The sequence below is a fragment of the Drosophila obscura genome, unplaced genomic scaffold, assembly GCF_018151105.1.
Source record: "Drosophila obscura isolate BZ-5 IFL unplaced genomic scaffold, ASM1815110v1 contig_73, whole genome shotgun sequence".
In the NCBI taxonomy this organism is placed as follows: Eukaryota; Metazoa; Arthropoda; class Insecta; order Diptera; family Drosophilidae; genus Drosophila; species Drosophila obscura.
In genome coordinates, this window is record NW_024542865.1 from 1,693,110 (window position 1) to 1,707,570 (window position 14,461).

General features: G+C 44.2%; 1 protein-coding gene across 1 annotated transcript; it reads left to right on the forward strand.

Annotated features, from left to right (window-relative positions):
- Nucleotides 1–5,197: 5,197 nt before the first annotated feature.
- LOC111065151 (transmembrane protein fend) lies at nucleotides 5,198–13,525 on the forward strand. The gene is made up of 4 exons (XM_022353153.2): nucleotides 5,198–5,828; nucleotides 11,354–11,401; nucleotides 12,222–12,473; nucleotides 12,599–13,525. Exons 1-4 carry the CDS (start codon nucleotides 5,559–5,561, stop codon nucleotides 13,010–13,012), a joined length of 984 nt encoding a protein of 327 aa, XP_022208845.2. The 5' UTR covers nucleotides 5,198–5,558; the 3' UTR covers nucleotides 13,013–13,525.
- Nucleotides 13,526–14,461: the final 936 nt, after the last annotated feature.

Sequence of the window (14,461 nt, forward strand, 5' to 3'; positions counted from 1 at the left end):
GGTGTGCCCTGATGCTGCAGAAGCATCAATGAAAATGAAAATGCTGTTTAAGCAGTTGTCTCCGAGGCATTTGCACTAAAAGTTCAAAAATTCCATTAATTATTCTCAAGATGTGGAGTTTGGTTCGCCTTATTTCGCTTTCTTCTTTCACCCTCTTCCCCTCCGTTCGCCGTTCGCCGTTCCCCGTTCCCCGTTCGCCTTTCGCTTTTGTTCTACTCGTTTCTTTTTTGGGTTGCTAATTTTTCAAGAATTTGAAATTTCTTAATGGGCTGCTCTCGGCTGTTGCAATGGAACGGTGGCGCGGATCCGGTGGTTCGGTTCGGTTTGGTTTGGTTCGGTTTGGTACGCAGCGATGTCCTGCGTGGCCGCCAGGAAGTTGAGCAGCAAGAAGAGCAGCGCCCAGACTTCGACTTCCAATTACGGAAAAAGATGGTATATCGACAGGCAATCCAGACTTATTTTACATGAATTCCTTTTTTTTTTTAGTTAATATTAGTAATTTTCAAGCCTTTTCAGGCGATTCCAGACCTATTCAGTCGTTCATTTTGCTAGCGAACGAACGAACGAACGAACTTCTCCTCCTCCAATCCCATCCAATCCAATCCAATCCCATCTCATCCTCCATCCTCCGCAGCTTTGGCCGGATGTGCTCATTGTGCTTCATTTTCATTTCTACTTACATATCTCCCCTTTTCAAACCGCTCTCTGCTCTGCTCTGCTCTGCTCAGCCGTAATGCTGCGCCGGAAGCACCCATTGCCCACCAGCTGCTGGTGGTGCTGCTGGACTTTCCACTACGAACTGGACAGGGTAGCCAGGGTGGGGGGAATAATGTGTGGAATGGGCTCGCGGTCGGGGGGTACTCCTCTGCTCTGCTGGCGAGCCACCGATGATGGGTCGCACGGTGAAGTTTTTCCCCAGTTAGTTTGGTCATGTTTTCAAAAGTGCGTTACGCAGTGCGTAAATCAAAACTGAAGCTAAAACTAAAGCAGAGTGCATTGCGGCAAATTACAAGGTTGCTTTTACACTGGACAAAAACAAGTTGTAGTTCGTGTTGGTCGCCTCCACGCTAGAGAACAAATTAAATCAAAATATATATGTATATACGTACAAATGTATGTCAAACTTTTTGTTGTTTTTGTGCTAATTATTTTTGCCTGATCATCCAGCTGTTCATTTTTCTCTGTTCCTTTGCCTGCCCCTCCCCTTGCAAAATCAGTTCTATCCTTCTGCGGCACAGCACACTGAGAAAAATGCACCTCAAAGTGCAGAAGAAACTCATTAGAAATGATTCCTAGTGGAGAGAGAGGAGGAGGGCCCTGAGCTAAGTTTTCTGCGTCACTTCCCCGTTTTCATTTGGCCCTGCTCTCTGCTCTCTTTCACTCGTTGCCTCTGAGCGCTGGCAAGTGCACGGAACCAGAAGTAGTTGCGCTCGCTCTCTCTCGCTCGCACGATCATTTGGGTTCACCGTTATGTTCGGTTCGGCATACTTCCGAATTGGTTTTTTGCGCCCGCTCTTTCCCCTCCCGAACCCGCTTTCTTTTGCATCCCGTTTATTTATTGGATGGCCTGGCCGCCACACGCAAACGACAAAGTCAATTGCGGCAGCCGCAAAATGAAAATGGAAATTCAAAGAGCAGCGGAATGAAATGGAAAAGGGCTTTTGGGCTCTGAGCACAGAATGGGGTAGGTGGTGTTGGGTAGTGGTAGGGGCCGTAGGGGCCGCTGTGGTATGTGGTGCGGTATGATGGCATGTGGGCCAGGGGGGGGAAGGTGTGGGGTAGGTAAACGAGACTTGTTCAGAAAAAAGTTGAAGCACTGGCAAATGGCTCGCCATGGGCGCATAAATTTCGCAGCCATGGTGTATTTACATAAAGGTGTGGAGGCATTTCCCGAGAGCTCTCTTACGCTAGTCGCCTATTTTGTACATACATACATGAGAATGGGAGAATGGATATACATATGGTAAGCCCCACACATTGTATAAATAAATCCTAGTCCCAGGATGCCTTTTCCCTATTTCAAGTTACATATATTTAAGGGAAGGTTAGGTACAGCGCACAGGCCGCCCTCTGGCTATGCCTAACCTGCCATTGAATGCACCTTGCACCAAGCCACCTTGTCCGTTAGTTGTCTATTTTTTTTCTTCTTGCCTTTTCTTTTATTTTGCTTGCTTTTGTTGTTGTTTGTTCGCATTTCTTTTCATATTTTGTGTGTTGGTTTTTTTTTTGGCAATTTCAAACATGCAACATGTTGCAATGGAGTTATAAACCAAGCCCCGAAAAATTCAAACTTTTCAGACACGGACGCGAAATGAGAAAAAATGTTTTTTTTTCCACCCAACCCCCTCCCGCTTTTACCCGCTCCACTTCTCTGCTGTAGCGGTGTTTTTTTTTTTGTAGGCTGCCCCCTCTCTTGCTCTCTCTTGCTCTTCTCTAGCTTTATTAACGTTTTGATGGGCGATGGGGAGATGGGGGATAGGTTATACGGCGTTTGGGATATTGTTCGCTGGCAGCGCAGTCTGTAATATTTTTGCCGCATAAAAGTCAAAATATGCAAATAAACCTTCCGAATAGCGGAGATTCACAGGGTATGAGTGTGGGGAGGGAGCGTCGTGGATGGATGGGGGGGGAGGGGCAGGCAGCTTTATGCATTGAGGCAGCGGCAGCGGCTAATACGGTAAAACAGATATGTATAGGAAAAAGGACATAGAGACTGGGACGACTGAAACAATGCGCATAGGGGTACGAGGTACGGGGGTACGGGCCTCAGTCCAGTGTTCCCCCTGCAGCAGCATGGCTTAAATAATAAATGTAGTACACGCTTTGAAAGAATTTACTATACTTTGGCAAAATGGAGGTTATAAAAAGGCACACACACACACACACACACACACACACCATACTATGTGGAACACACCACATACTCATACACACACATGTGCCTGGCATATAAATAAACAATGTCCCTATGTTAGCGGGGGGGTAGGGCAGAAGGGAAGGGGTGGGGTGGTGAAGGGAAAGTCGAAAGAGCCCTGGACACAGAAGAGGAATGGCAGGAGGTAGGAGAGGGAGCAGGGGCAGGAGCAGCATTTCCATATTGTTGCTATAATCAGCGGCCCGCTTTGATTCATCTGCATGCCTGCCTCGCACCAACCACCAGCAGCAGTGGCAGCAGCAGTAGCAAAATGAGGAGAGCAGCAAATACGAAGTCAAAGCCAAAGCCTGCTTGGTGCCTTGCTGCCCTTGCCCGTTTTCCCGTTTGCCACCCTATTATCATCAAAGAGACGAAGCTAACCCAACCCAACCCAACCTCAACTGATTGCAACCTTAACCCCTCGAACCAAGCAGCCAACATACATATATACCAACCAGTGCAGACTCCGCAACTTCGAACTCCCATCGTTCGAACTTCGAACTGGCAGGTTGCATCCGTGCAGTCCTGAGAGGCTGAAGACAAGCCAGATCAAAAAAAAACATAACGGACGATCCACCCAGCGTCGGAAAGACCATGGTGAAGAGATTCCCATGGCCCGAAAACTTTCGATCTTCTCGTGGAGCTCAAATGAGTCGCGTATGTCGATGTATCCATATCCAAATTCCACAAGTTGAGAGAAGCTCTACGGTTGCGGCATGAATCTTCAGACGACCTCACTGGGATAATCCCGAGATAGTCCCAATTTACAAGGAAATAATGATAGGGTGGGAAGGCGAAGACATCGAGAGAGCGAAATCTCAAACGGTACAGATTGATTGTATATTCAATCTGCACCCCAAAGATTTGAAAAACCAGCTCAAACATCTGCAAAAACTTTCAACAGATACAAGTTAGAGGCCACTTATAGTTTAGAGCCAATAGTAGATTTCAGCTAAAAAGGCTAAGCCGGCAACACTGCAGGGCATCCAAATGTAAGTTTGCTTCGAGCATGTTCGAACATGACGCCACTTTTGGATGCAACCAAGCAACGGTGTGTTGTGTCAGCGATGTTCGGTGAAGATTTGGCTGGTGGCCTTGCTGAAAAATGGCTACTAAAAAGCTATATAAGAATATGTTTGATAACTTTAAGTGAAATTGAAGGATAGAGGGGAAATGGTCTTATCAAAAATTGATATTTCAACCAAATGTAAAAGAAATGTAGCACAATGTTTTGTAGCTAAATATCAATTATTGCGACTAAATAACATTTTGTAGCATTTTCAGCTATAGCCATTTGGCCAGTACTGTCGCCAGCTCTGGTTTCCCGTTGGTGTGTTATCTCGCAGCCGCCCCGCCAGTCAGTTCGTTCTGCTTTCGACCTTGCGCCCGCTCTATCGTCTCGCGTTGTTTTCATTTTACACTCAACGACGACGGTTGTTCCACTCCCGCGCGAACGAACCAACGGAACTCGCACGCTCTTTGACTGCTTTATCCTAGCGCACATTTTTTTTAGAGAAAGACACTTTTTGGTCTCTCGTGTTCGACGACGAAGTCTTTTTTGCTGTTTGTTATAGTTGTTATTTATTGAAGTGTAACCGAGCTACATACATACATACATATATTGTTCTTGTTGTGGTTGTCTATTTTTTTTTCACGTGTCTGCGTGTGAGTTATTGTGTTTTATTTGGTGCCAACTTACCTGAGAACAAACCAGGAGCAAAAGGCGAGCAGCAGCAGCAGCCAAAAAATCAAAAAAACGAAGAAGGAAGGAAGGAAGGTGCTCAAATAACAAAGTCAAACAAACCAAAACTCTGCACGACCGACCCGGACCGCCCGGCCCGCCATTAGGCCGCAACGTCTCCACGCCCCAAAACAAATCCAAGCCTCAAAACCAAAGTCGAACCAAAAGCACAGGCAACAAAAACAACAACAACAATAACAGCAAATATAACAACAACAAAGACAAAAACAAAACGTAACAGTAACAGTAACGAGGCAATTTTTGTTGGTGTCGCGCTGTTTCTCTGTGTATCATCATCCCATCCTCGTGGGTCGTGTGTTGTTTCGCTCTCCGCCGCATGTGGAGTTACAGTTACACTTACGTTTACAGTTACAGTTACAGCCTCAAGTAGTTGTTGTTGCTGTACCCCTCCCCATTCCACAAACATACTCTTGTTGTTGCTGTGTGACAATCGCCAAGGCAAATAAACGGTAAAACGTGGAAGGAGTGAGAGAAAGAGAGTGTGAGAGCGAAAGCAGAGGCGTACAGTGAGGGGAACTGCTCTGCTCCACTAAATGCATCCAAAAGCACGGGACGATTATGTCTCCACTTGATACCAAAAATAAACAAACAAAATCAATCAATTAATCAATCTGATTGAACAGATTGCTCCACGCCCACACAGCCCAAAACATACCTATACACACAAACCCAAACACACACACACACACACACACACACTCGCACTCACGCGCGCTCACACACGAGTCAACGCCCACACGTCCACACCCATTGATTGGAGTGGCGGTGGTGGGAGGAGGCAGAGAAGAGCAAGCAAGCAAGCAAGCAAAAAAAAAGGAGCCAACAAAGTGAGAGTGGGAGAGAGCAACAGCAACAAAAACAACAGTAACAACAAGAGCAAACATGTTCAATTCACTTGCTCTGATGCTCGCCTGCTGCGCACTTGCCGCCCTCTGTCTCGCCCACAAGGATGGAGGATCGACTGCAGATGGAACGGGAACAGCCACAGAACTGAGCTCATCCTCATCCTCATCATCATCATCATCATCATCTCCATCTCCCTCCCCATCCGCATCGGCATCAATGCCGTTTGCGACGGGACCTGGGAGCAGTACCAGCAGCACCAGCACCAGCAAGCAATTGAGCAGATGCCGTCAAAGCTGTTATCAGCAGGTAAGTCGCAGACGACAGACACCGAGTGAGGCTCGAACCTCGAAACTCAAACTCGGATCAGACTTTTTGGGCCGGGGAGATAAGACACCGATCCGATCCGATCCAAGCCAAAGCCAAAGCCAAAACATTTGATGGACAGTTGTATGCTCAACTGAGCAGCAGCCAGCCGCATGGGACATGGGTCAAGGGAGGGGTAGGAGTAGGGGCAGGGCCTTCAAGGTTAGACATCGATGATGATGACAATGGTTCTTCGGTTCCAAAAGGTAAAGCGACGTAATTTTTTATGCCCTGCCCTGCCCTGCCCTGCTCTTGCTGTGCCTTTCTTTATCTTTGGATTGACATCGCCCTGTCGTTTGTCGTTGTCGCTGTTGCTGCTTCTGTTGCCGCTGTCTCTGTTGTTGTTGCTGCTGCTGCTCAGGTAGCCGCCGCTGAAAAGATGTCATCCGGGTGGTCGGCCAGTGTCATAGTGCTGCTAATAGAGATCGGCAGCGATCGGGGATTGAATTTGAATCGGCATAGAAAGAGTGAGAGAGAGAGAGAGAGGGTAGACAAAAGCCAAGCTTTTTCGGGAGAGGGATTTTGTTTTGTGAGTGGGGAGAGGGGAGAGGAGAGCAAGAGTGACAGCTGGAACAGTTGGATGGATGTACTGGAAGAGCATACGAATGGGAAAGAAGCTGGAAGGAGCAGAGCAGCAGAACGTGAGGGAAAACAATGGAAAAAATTAAAGAGTTGAAAGGGTAAACGGCTGCCAAAAAGGTGATGCAAGAGAACAGACAACAAAACTAAAGAAAAGAAAAGAAAAGACAGAATAAAATATATAACTCCAGTAGAAATTCTAGTATGTATGTACCTCCACAAGGAAAGACTTTCTGTAACCATCAAATATTCAATTTAATCTCAATTGTATTATCCCATCTATAAATATGATTATTTGCATATGAAAACGTTAGAATAGCTTCAAGATGCAAGCTCTTGTTTCTCAAGTTGAACAAAATTCTACTTTGAAGATTTAAAAATATAGATATCCATAAACAAAATTCGAGAAAGTTGATTCCTTCGTGTGACCCACCCCAGCGGTCGATTCAATCTTTTGTACAATTTATGGACAAATGTAACTGAAACCCCATCGGAAAAGAAACAGCATTTTTGAATGCCCCAAAGGGGGGGCCGTCTTGAAATCAAGACGAAAAGATCTCTTTTAGAAAAGTTTTCCTCCCCTCTAGGAAAGATTTCGAATTGTGATTGTCGTGTGTGGCTATGGCGTGACTTCCTGGAACTGTGGATAAAAACCCCCAGAGAGCGCGCGCACCCTCCATTGTGCTGACACCTCAACACAAATGTTAATAAATTTCATTTCGGTATCAAATAAAATCAACTCAAACTCAAACTCAAAAAATGTTTATATCAATTCCCGTACGACCTGCTAGCGGTGCATAAATCAAGAGTCGTGTAAATATCATCTCCGATTTCCAAGTAAATCCGAGTAGGCTCCAGCTGTAGCTCGAGCGTTAAGGTGAGCTCTCGACCAATTGACATGAGAAGTGCATGAATCACTTGAGCAGGAGAGTGTTGTGGCATTTACAAAGAAAATTCAATGAAATTTGAGAGGATGTCTGAACACAATGAACTGAACTAGAATAGACAACAGAGTACGGGGAGTGCAGAGCAGTGTTCTATGAAGCAAATGGGAGCAACTAGCCAATCACTCGAAGTGACCCAGAGAAGTTCATCCAAATGGAATTCTGCATATAAATATATATATGTTTACAGGTATAAGAATATAGATTTATATAAACTAGATTCAAGAAACTTGATTCTTGGCGTTGCGAAGAACCCAAGCAATTATTATCGCAGCGGTGGTAAGGCTTTTTGGAAAAAAAAAACCTTTATCAGCGAGACCTGAATTTAATATCAATGTGCCGCATCATGCACACGCCATGAATATTGTTTATCGCAATGCATTTGGGGGGGTTCTCTTGTGCGAGCATTCGCTTGTGCGTCTCGAGTGCGAGCATTAAATTGTGCCGCGTCATGTGAGAGTGAGAGTGATGGGTGCAAATGGGAGCAAAGAATTCTCATCATCATCATCGTCATGAGCATTTGCCCTTTGAAGTCTATTCGTTGAAAGTCAAAAAGTTCTTAAGGGTTGAATGGTGACAAAGCCCATCGGACTCGGACTCGGACTCGACTCAACTCAACTCGAGCCGTGTGCGAAGCTAATTTCATGCCCAGGCGGAGGAATATACTGGAACTAATCCACCCATCCAGGCAGGCAGGAGACCATACCATCCGTAGCATCCGTAGCATCCGTAGCATCCGTTCCATCCTTTATGAAGCCAACCCCTGAAACCCCATGAAACCCCCGTCGAAAGCCGAATGCGTTGCTCAATCAGCGCCAAATTAACACCATGAAAGACTTTTCTGCCCCACCCCACACTGGGTGGATAGTATAGATGGGTGGGTGGGATATACGTACATATGTATGTATTTGGACTGTTGGAGGTGGTTGTGGGAGACGACTCTAGCGATCTTGATGTGATATGCGAGGCACGTATTCTTTTTGGCTGCTGCTGCTGCTGCTGGTGGTGGAATTATCGAATATCTACGTATGCGTACGTGTCTCATAAAAATCGCTTCTCCTCAAACAAACAACAACAACAACAAAAAAAGAGAAGAAAATAAGAGAAATAGAGAGCAAGAAATGTTGGGAAAAACCGGGGGCAAAAATGAGTAAGTGACCCTCCGCCCCGTAACTTTTTTTGGGGTAATTTATGTGGTCAGTGGAGGGAGGGGGCACTGGCACTGGCTGTGGCTGTGGCAGTGGCAGTGGCACTCTGGGTGTGAAAATTACTGGGGCAATTGCATGTAAAAGTTGTCGCTTCTGGCTGGCTGGCTAGCTGGCTGGCTGGCTGGCTGGCTGGCTGGCCTGCGTTTAATTTATATCTGGCCCAAAACAGAAGAGACGACCCATGGCTCAGGTAGAAGTGGGAAAAGCGGCAGCGGCAGCGGCGGCGGCATCGAATGATTTGCCAGTTCAGCATTTTCATTGAGTCGAAGCCGTCTTTCATGCCTCAATCTTCCCCGTACTCGGTTCATTCATTCTGGCATTCAGTCATTCATTCATTTGAACGCCTTATTGTTGTTACTTATCGCCCAAGTTGTTTCAGTTCGCCCGTCGTCTCCTGGCACTCTCCTGCTCTCTCCTCCTGCATCTTCAACTTTTGCGTCTCCCTTTCTTATTATTATTTTTTTTTTTTTCGTTTTTTTTTTTTTGCAAAGAGAGGCCAAAAATTCAATTGAGCGGAAAATATGTTGTCTTTGCGATTTTCCTTTGCTGGCATTTGCCTCCTGCCCCTTCTCCTACCCCAGCCACTCCCGTTCCGCTTTTATCTGCCACAACTGTTGGGTTTCTGGACTGCTCTGCCCTGCCCTGCCCTGCCCTGTCCTGTCCTGCCCCGCCTCCTTATTGTGTAATGATGACAAAGTGCCGCCGCCCGTCGCCGCCGTCAATGTTGGGCCAAAAGGTGATGGCAGCCATTGTCCCCTGTGGAAGGATGGCATTCCTTAGAGATGGTCCTCCTTGATGGATGATCGAGGCATGGGTACCAGGAAGTACTTAAAGGATTTCCAGTGCTATGGGATTATCGTATAAGACAATCAATGGCAATTTACGTTCGTCCAAATATTTGAGCAAAGACTTTTTGCAAAAGAAATTGGAATTATTCCCCTAAATGTTGGCAGTTTTATTTGTGTACACAAATGAGAGCTGCACATTTACTGCTTTCTATATACACATATGCGGGGTATTTAAATGAAATGAGAGATACCCAAGAGATAGGCCAAAAGAGTTACAGCATGGTGTCGATGGTGTCCTTTCGCTTGGTAAATTTGTACAGCAAATCAAAGTCATTCCGACAGTGGAAAGTGAAAGAAAAACCACCCTAAGAAATTTTTAAATATTCAAACCGGAAAAATCGTTAGGAAATATGTGCTGCAGCGAGTATGTTAATTATATTTAATTCAACAAAATATATACATACCTGAGGGTGCACTTCCTTGCCTGACATTTGTTCTTTCCATTCATGTGCAGACATCTGCCTTATTCTGAATGTGTGACTGGCTACCCCGAGAAGGAGCTTGGTGAACTCTTGAATGAAACAATCGAATGCGTCTTACTCAAAAGCTGGCGCAAGAAATATTCATTCTTGTTTACATTCTTGCTCAAAAATCCCCAAGCAATCATGGCGAATGTTTCTCCTGAGTCCTTTCGCTTTTGGGTAATTTGTACAGCGAATCAAATTTCATTCAAACGCAGCTTTTAGGGTTGTTTTTTGATCGATAAACCATTTAGTCAGTGCAACGAATTAAGTTGAAAAGTCAGGGCAAAAGATTGCATAAAATCCCCATGATACCCATAAAGGCAATAAACATATATCAAGCACAAAGATCAATGATGGGTTTTTTATTATTATTTTTGTGTTGTTTGGGGTGGTGGTGGGGGGAGGTTATTTAACCCTCGCATACGCAGACAGGCAGACAGAAAGACAGACAGCGACGCACAGGGGAGGACTGGGCTGGACTGCGAAATGACATTGAATACACAAAGAATTTAGATACATATACAAAGTATATATATATTTTTTTTTTAATAATGTAAAATTTCGAAGCAATAACAATTTGTCACGCAACCATCTCTAATCGTTTTTCTGTCGCAGTTTTTGCCATTCAATTGTGTCTTTGTCTGTCTGTCTGTCTGTCTGTCTGTCTGTCTGTCGTGTCCCTCCATTCTGCCTGCTCATTCATAAAGCAAGGAACAGACAGGACAGGAATAGAACTAGAAACAGCAATGGGAATCAGAGTGAGGAGGAGAGAGAGAAAGACAGAGCAGAGCGTCCCCTCCCGCTGTTCTGTTCAGCTGTGTTCTGTATTTTTCCTGCCCTGCCCTGCCCTGCCCTGCCTGGTGCGTAAGGCGACAGTTGACAAAGGCTAAGCAGGCAGTCCAGTTTTGATCCCGATCTGTTCCGTGCCGTGCCGTTCCTTCTTCCTTTATCCATCCTTATCCATTTGCCATGGCAATCCCCCTCATTATCCTCATTGCCAGGAGCGTGAAATTTTCAATTCTTCACAGGCCAACGTTTGTGGTCATTTATATATATCCCTTTACGTACACAGACTTTTGGATTTTTTTTCTTGTGCTGCCTGACTGCCTGACTGCCAGCCAGCCTGCTTTGCCTTTTATTACAAGTTACAAATTTGCGTCTATTGTTGAGGGAAAGTAAAGGACAGCAGGACACAGCCATGGCTGTGCTGTGAGGCAGGGACCAAGTCAACGGATAGGACACAACGAGATGAGGAGGATGACTCCTTGTTGTGTTTGTCCTGGCAGGCTGGGAGGCAGGCAGAGGCAGAGGCAGCACGCCTCGGGTCTTGTGCCTGATTACTTTTTCTTCTCGTAGCTTACTTAAAATTCGATTAGGCCACGCCCACTAACTAACTTTCGTCTCCTCTCTCTCCTCTCTTTACAGTTTTCCAGGGACTGGCATTATTGTACGGATTCCACTGATTGCAGAAATGTAAGTATCTACGCTCTACGCCTCTGGCTCCTTCTGAGCGGCATGCGACAGCCTCCTAACGATGTCATTAACCCATTAATGCTGGCTCTTGAAAATCTTCTACTTGCAAAATGTCACATTTTTGTTTTGTTTTTTGTGTGTGTGTTTTTTATGGGTTTTGTTAGATGTGGCATAGATGTAGAGCTCCGGGTCCTAAATATTTTATTAACATTTTTCAAGCTGGGAGTTTGGTTTTAATAAGTTTTAATGAACTGCATTTTTCATGAATCCTATAATGACTGAAGGTATTAGAGACGAATGCGTACGTACTGTTGGTAATGTAAGTTTCTTTTAAATCTGTAAAATTCCTTTCAAAAGCGCGCTTAGATTATTTTAATAATAATTTTTAATTCGGTATCTACAGCACCGAATTAAAAGATAAATGCATGTCCTTCAATTTAATGCAAAACAAGTTTCCAATTAAAGGCTATAACTGAGGCGAAAGATGACCTAAACTAATTTTTTTTGTAGAAGAAAACTCTTTAGAAATATGATCTACATTGGTTTTTAAACGTAGAATTATTTTCAATATATGTCAAAATCTCGACATCTAAAACTGGTTTCAAAAATTTAACATACCAATCAAGAAAGTGAGCGGAATTGTCCAGTGGGCCATAATGGGTTAAGTGCGGGGGTAGGAGAATGAAAGATGAGCAAAATGTAAAATTTCATTGCCTACCTGAGGGCGCGCGACATAATTACAAAAACTAATTGACAAATAGCTAACTTTCCACTGTTTTTCCCCCTGTTTTTGTCCCTTCCTTGCCTCGGGCCTCCACAGTGCTGGGAAAACTGTCAAAAGCAATTGTCGCCCTTCGAGCTGAGGATACACAGGGCGCAGCGGCAGGGAGCACTCGTGCTCACGGACATTGGCTGGGACGAGATGATAGCCAATGCTTCGCGCCAGTGCCTGATCACCTGGGAGGTGTCTGGGGGCGGCCTGATAGGCAATCTCCTCACGGACACATCCCGTGCCGAGCTCTCCCTGTGGCCGGATACGGTCTACAATATACAGGTCACGTGCAAGCATAAGGTGAGTGCCCCCACCCCTCACCCTCCAGTCCACCCTCGTTGCAGCTCTGTGCTCCGATCTGAAAGATCACTAATCCCCCCCCTGGCATTGTGCATTTGTTTTTCTTTTGCCACATTTTTCCACAGCTAACTGGCATGATGCGTCGCTCGAAGAAGCTCAATGTGGACACGCGTCAGTTGGTGGGAACCACCAGCACCACAGAGGGCAACACCTCCACAACAACAACAGCAACAGCAGCAACAGCAACAGCAACAGCTGAGCGTGGACAGCCCAAGATGCATGCCCATGTGCATCCCACGGATCGGGTGTATATCATCAGTGCTTTGCCAACAACGAGCCAACTGAGTGGCGTTGTCTATCCGGCCTTTGGGGCACTGGCATTTTTCCTGTCGCTGTTGGTGATGTTCCTGTTTTTGCGTCCGCAACGCAAGCGCTTCCTTCTTGATGCAGATGCCACGGAAGCGGACACGGCCACGCTGATTGGAGGACATCGGAGTGCGTCGAGAAATTCGCTCGACTCCTCGACGCTGCATGTTTAAGGCGTGCATGGGAATGGGAGACCAGGTGGAGTAGGAGTGCCGAAAATTGAGAACTTGTAGTCGTATATAATGGTATATGTCTGACTATGTGATATTCTGCACACACACACACACACACACACACACACGCATATATACAAACCCCCTCCTGCCTCCACTAAAAACTGTACATACTGCCAGACTGCTATAGGCATTATGGGCATCCCTCCCAGCATTGTGTCATGCATTTAATTATATCAAAACCAGATCCAGAGATCGAAAGTCAAGCAACGTGTTCGCTCAATTAAGTTTAAGTTTTACCAATTTTACCACTTACCTTTCTTAGATCCTAATGCCAAAATCAAGCGCAAGTCATACGAGTAGTATATAGTATATGCTACTATATATATACACATACATATATAGTATATAGTATATAGTATATATAGGTAGACCCATATATCGTTCATGCATTCAAAACAAATAAAATAAAACATAAATATGTATGTAGCTATACATACATACCTACAGATACCATATACATACATTATATGCCATATACTATAAATATACCATATACAAACATACCTACATACATATATATACATATACACTTACATATATCATATATCATAGTTATACAGCAGATACTGAATACTGAATACGGAATATACAACTATATTAGACATACATACATATACTATATATATACTATAATGATAGTCCTAGGGGCCGATGGCCAACCACTACATACACCAAACTAAAATGCAACAAATTGCTACAAATTTTTGTCAATCGTCGTGTCTCTCTCGCTTGCAAATAAACAAACAAATAATTTGTTAATAAATTTAAGCAAACAAAAAACAAGTTTAAACAAACAAAAATCATCAAAAGCTAAAGAATTTTTTTCTAAATTTTTGTCGTAAAAACAAAAACAAAACAAAAACAAAACAAAAACAATTCCAAAACCTAAAATCAAAAAAAACGAAATATTTTTCAAAATTTTTAAATGTTTATACCTAGAGGAAAACAAACAACACTCAATTTAATTAAAAAACAAAAGAAAAGAAAAGAAAAAAATACAAAAACAAGAAAACATTTAACAAACAAAATGTAACAACAAAGTAAACTATTAATTAACTGACTTACACTGTACTTGAGAGCATAAGCAAAGAGAATGGAGAAGGCGTTAGAGCAGCCACTAACTAAACTAAACTAAACTAAACTAAACAAAACACTAAACTAAATGGTTAATCAAAGGTCAAAAGCAAAGAGGAAGAGAGAGAGAGAAGAGAGGAAGCTTCGCTACGCAAAATGCCTGTACATATTTAAGCCCTAATTTATTTGTACATTTAATTGTTATTAATTTATTATTTTTTAATTATTATTGCCCCTAAAAACACCCCCGAAAAGCCCTCTAAGGTAATGATCTCTGGTGCATCCTGCTCTGTAAATTTCCCCTTACATTTT

Coding starts and splice junctions, on each gene's coding strand:
- LOC111065151 (XM_022353153.2), top strand. CDS start 5,559: ATGTTCAATTCACTTGCTCTGATGCTCGCCTGCTGCGCACTTGCCGCC. Junction 11,402..12,221: donor ATTCCACTGATTGCAGAAAT/GTAAGTATCTAC, acceptor GGGCCTCCACAG/TGCTGGGAAAACTGTCAAAA. Junction 12,474..12,598: donor AGGTCACGTGCAAGCATAAG/GTGAGTGCCCCC, acceptor ATTTTTCCACAG/CTAACTGGCATGATGCGTCG.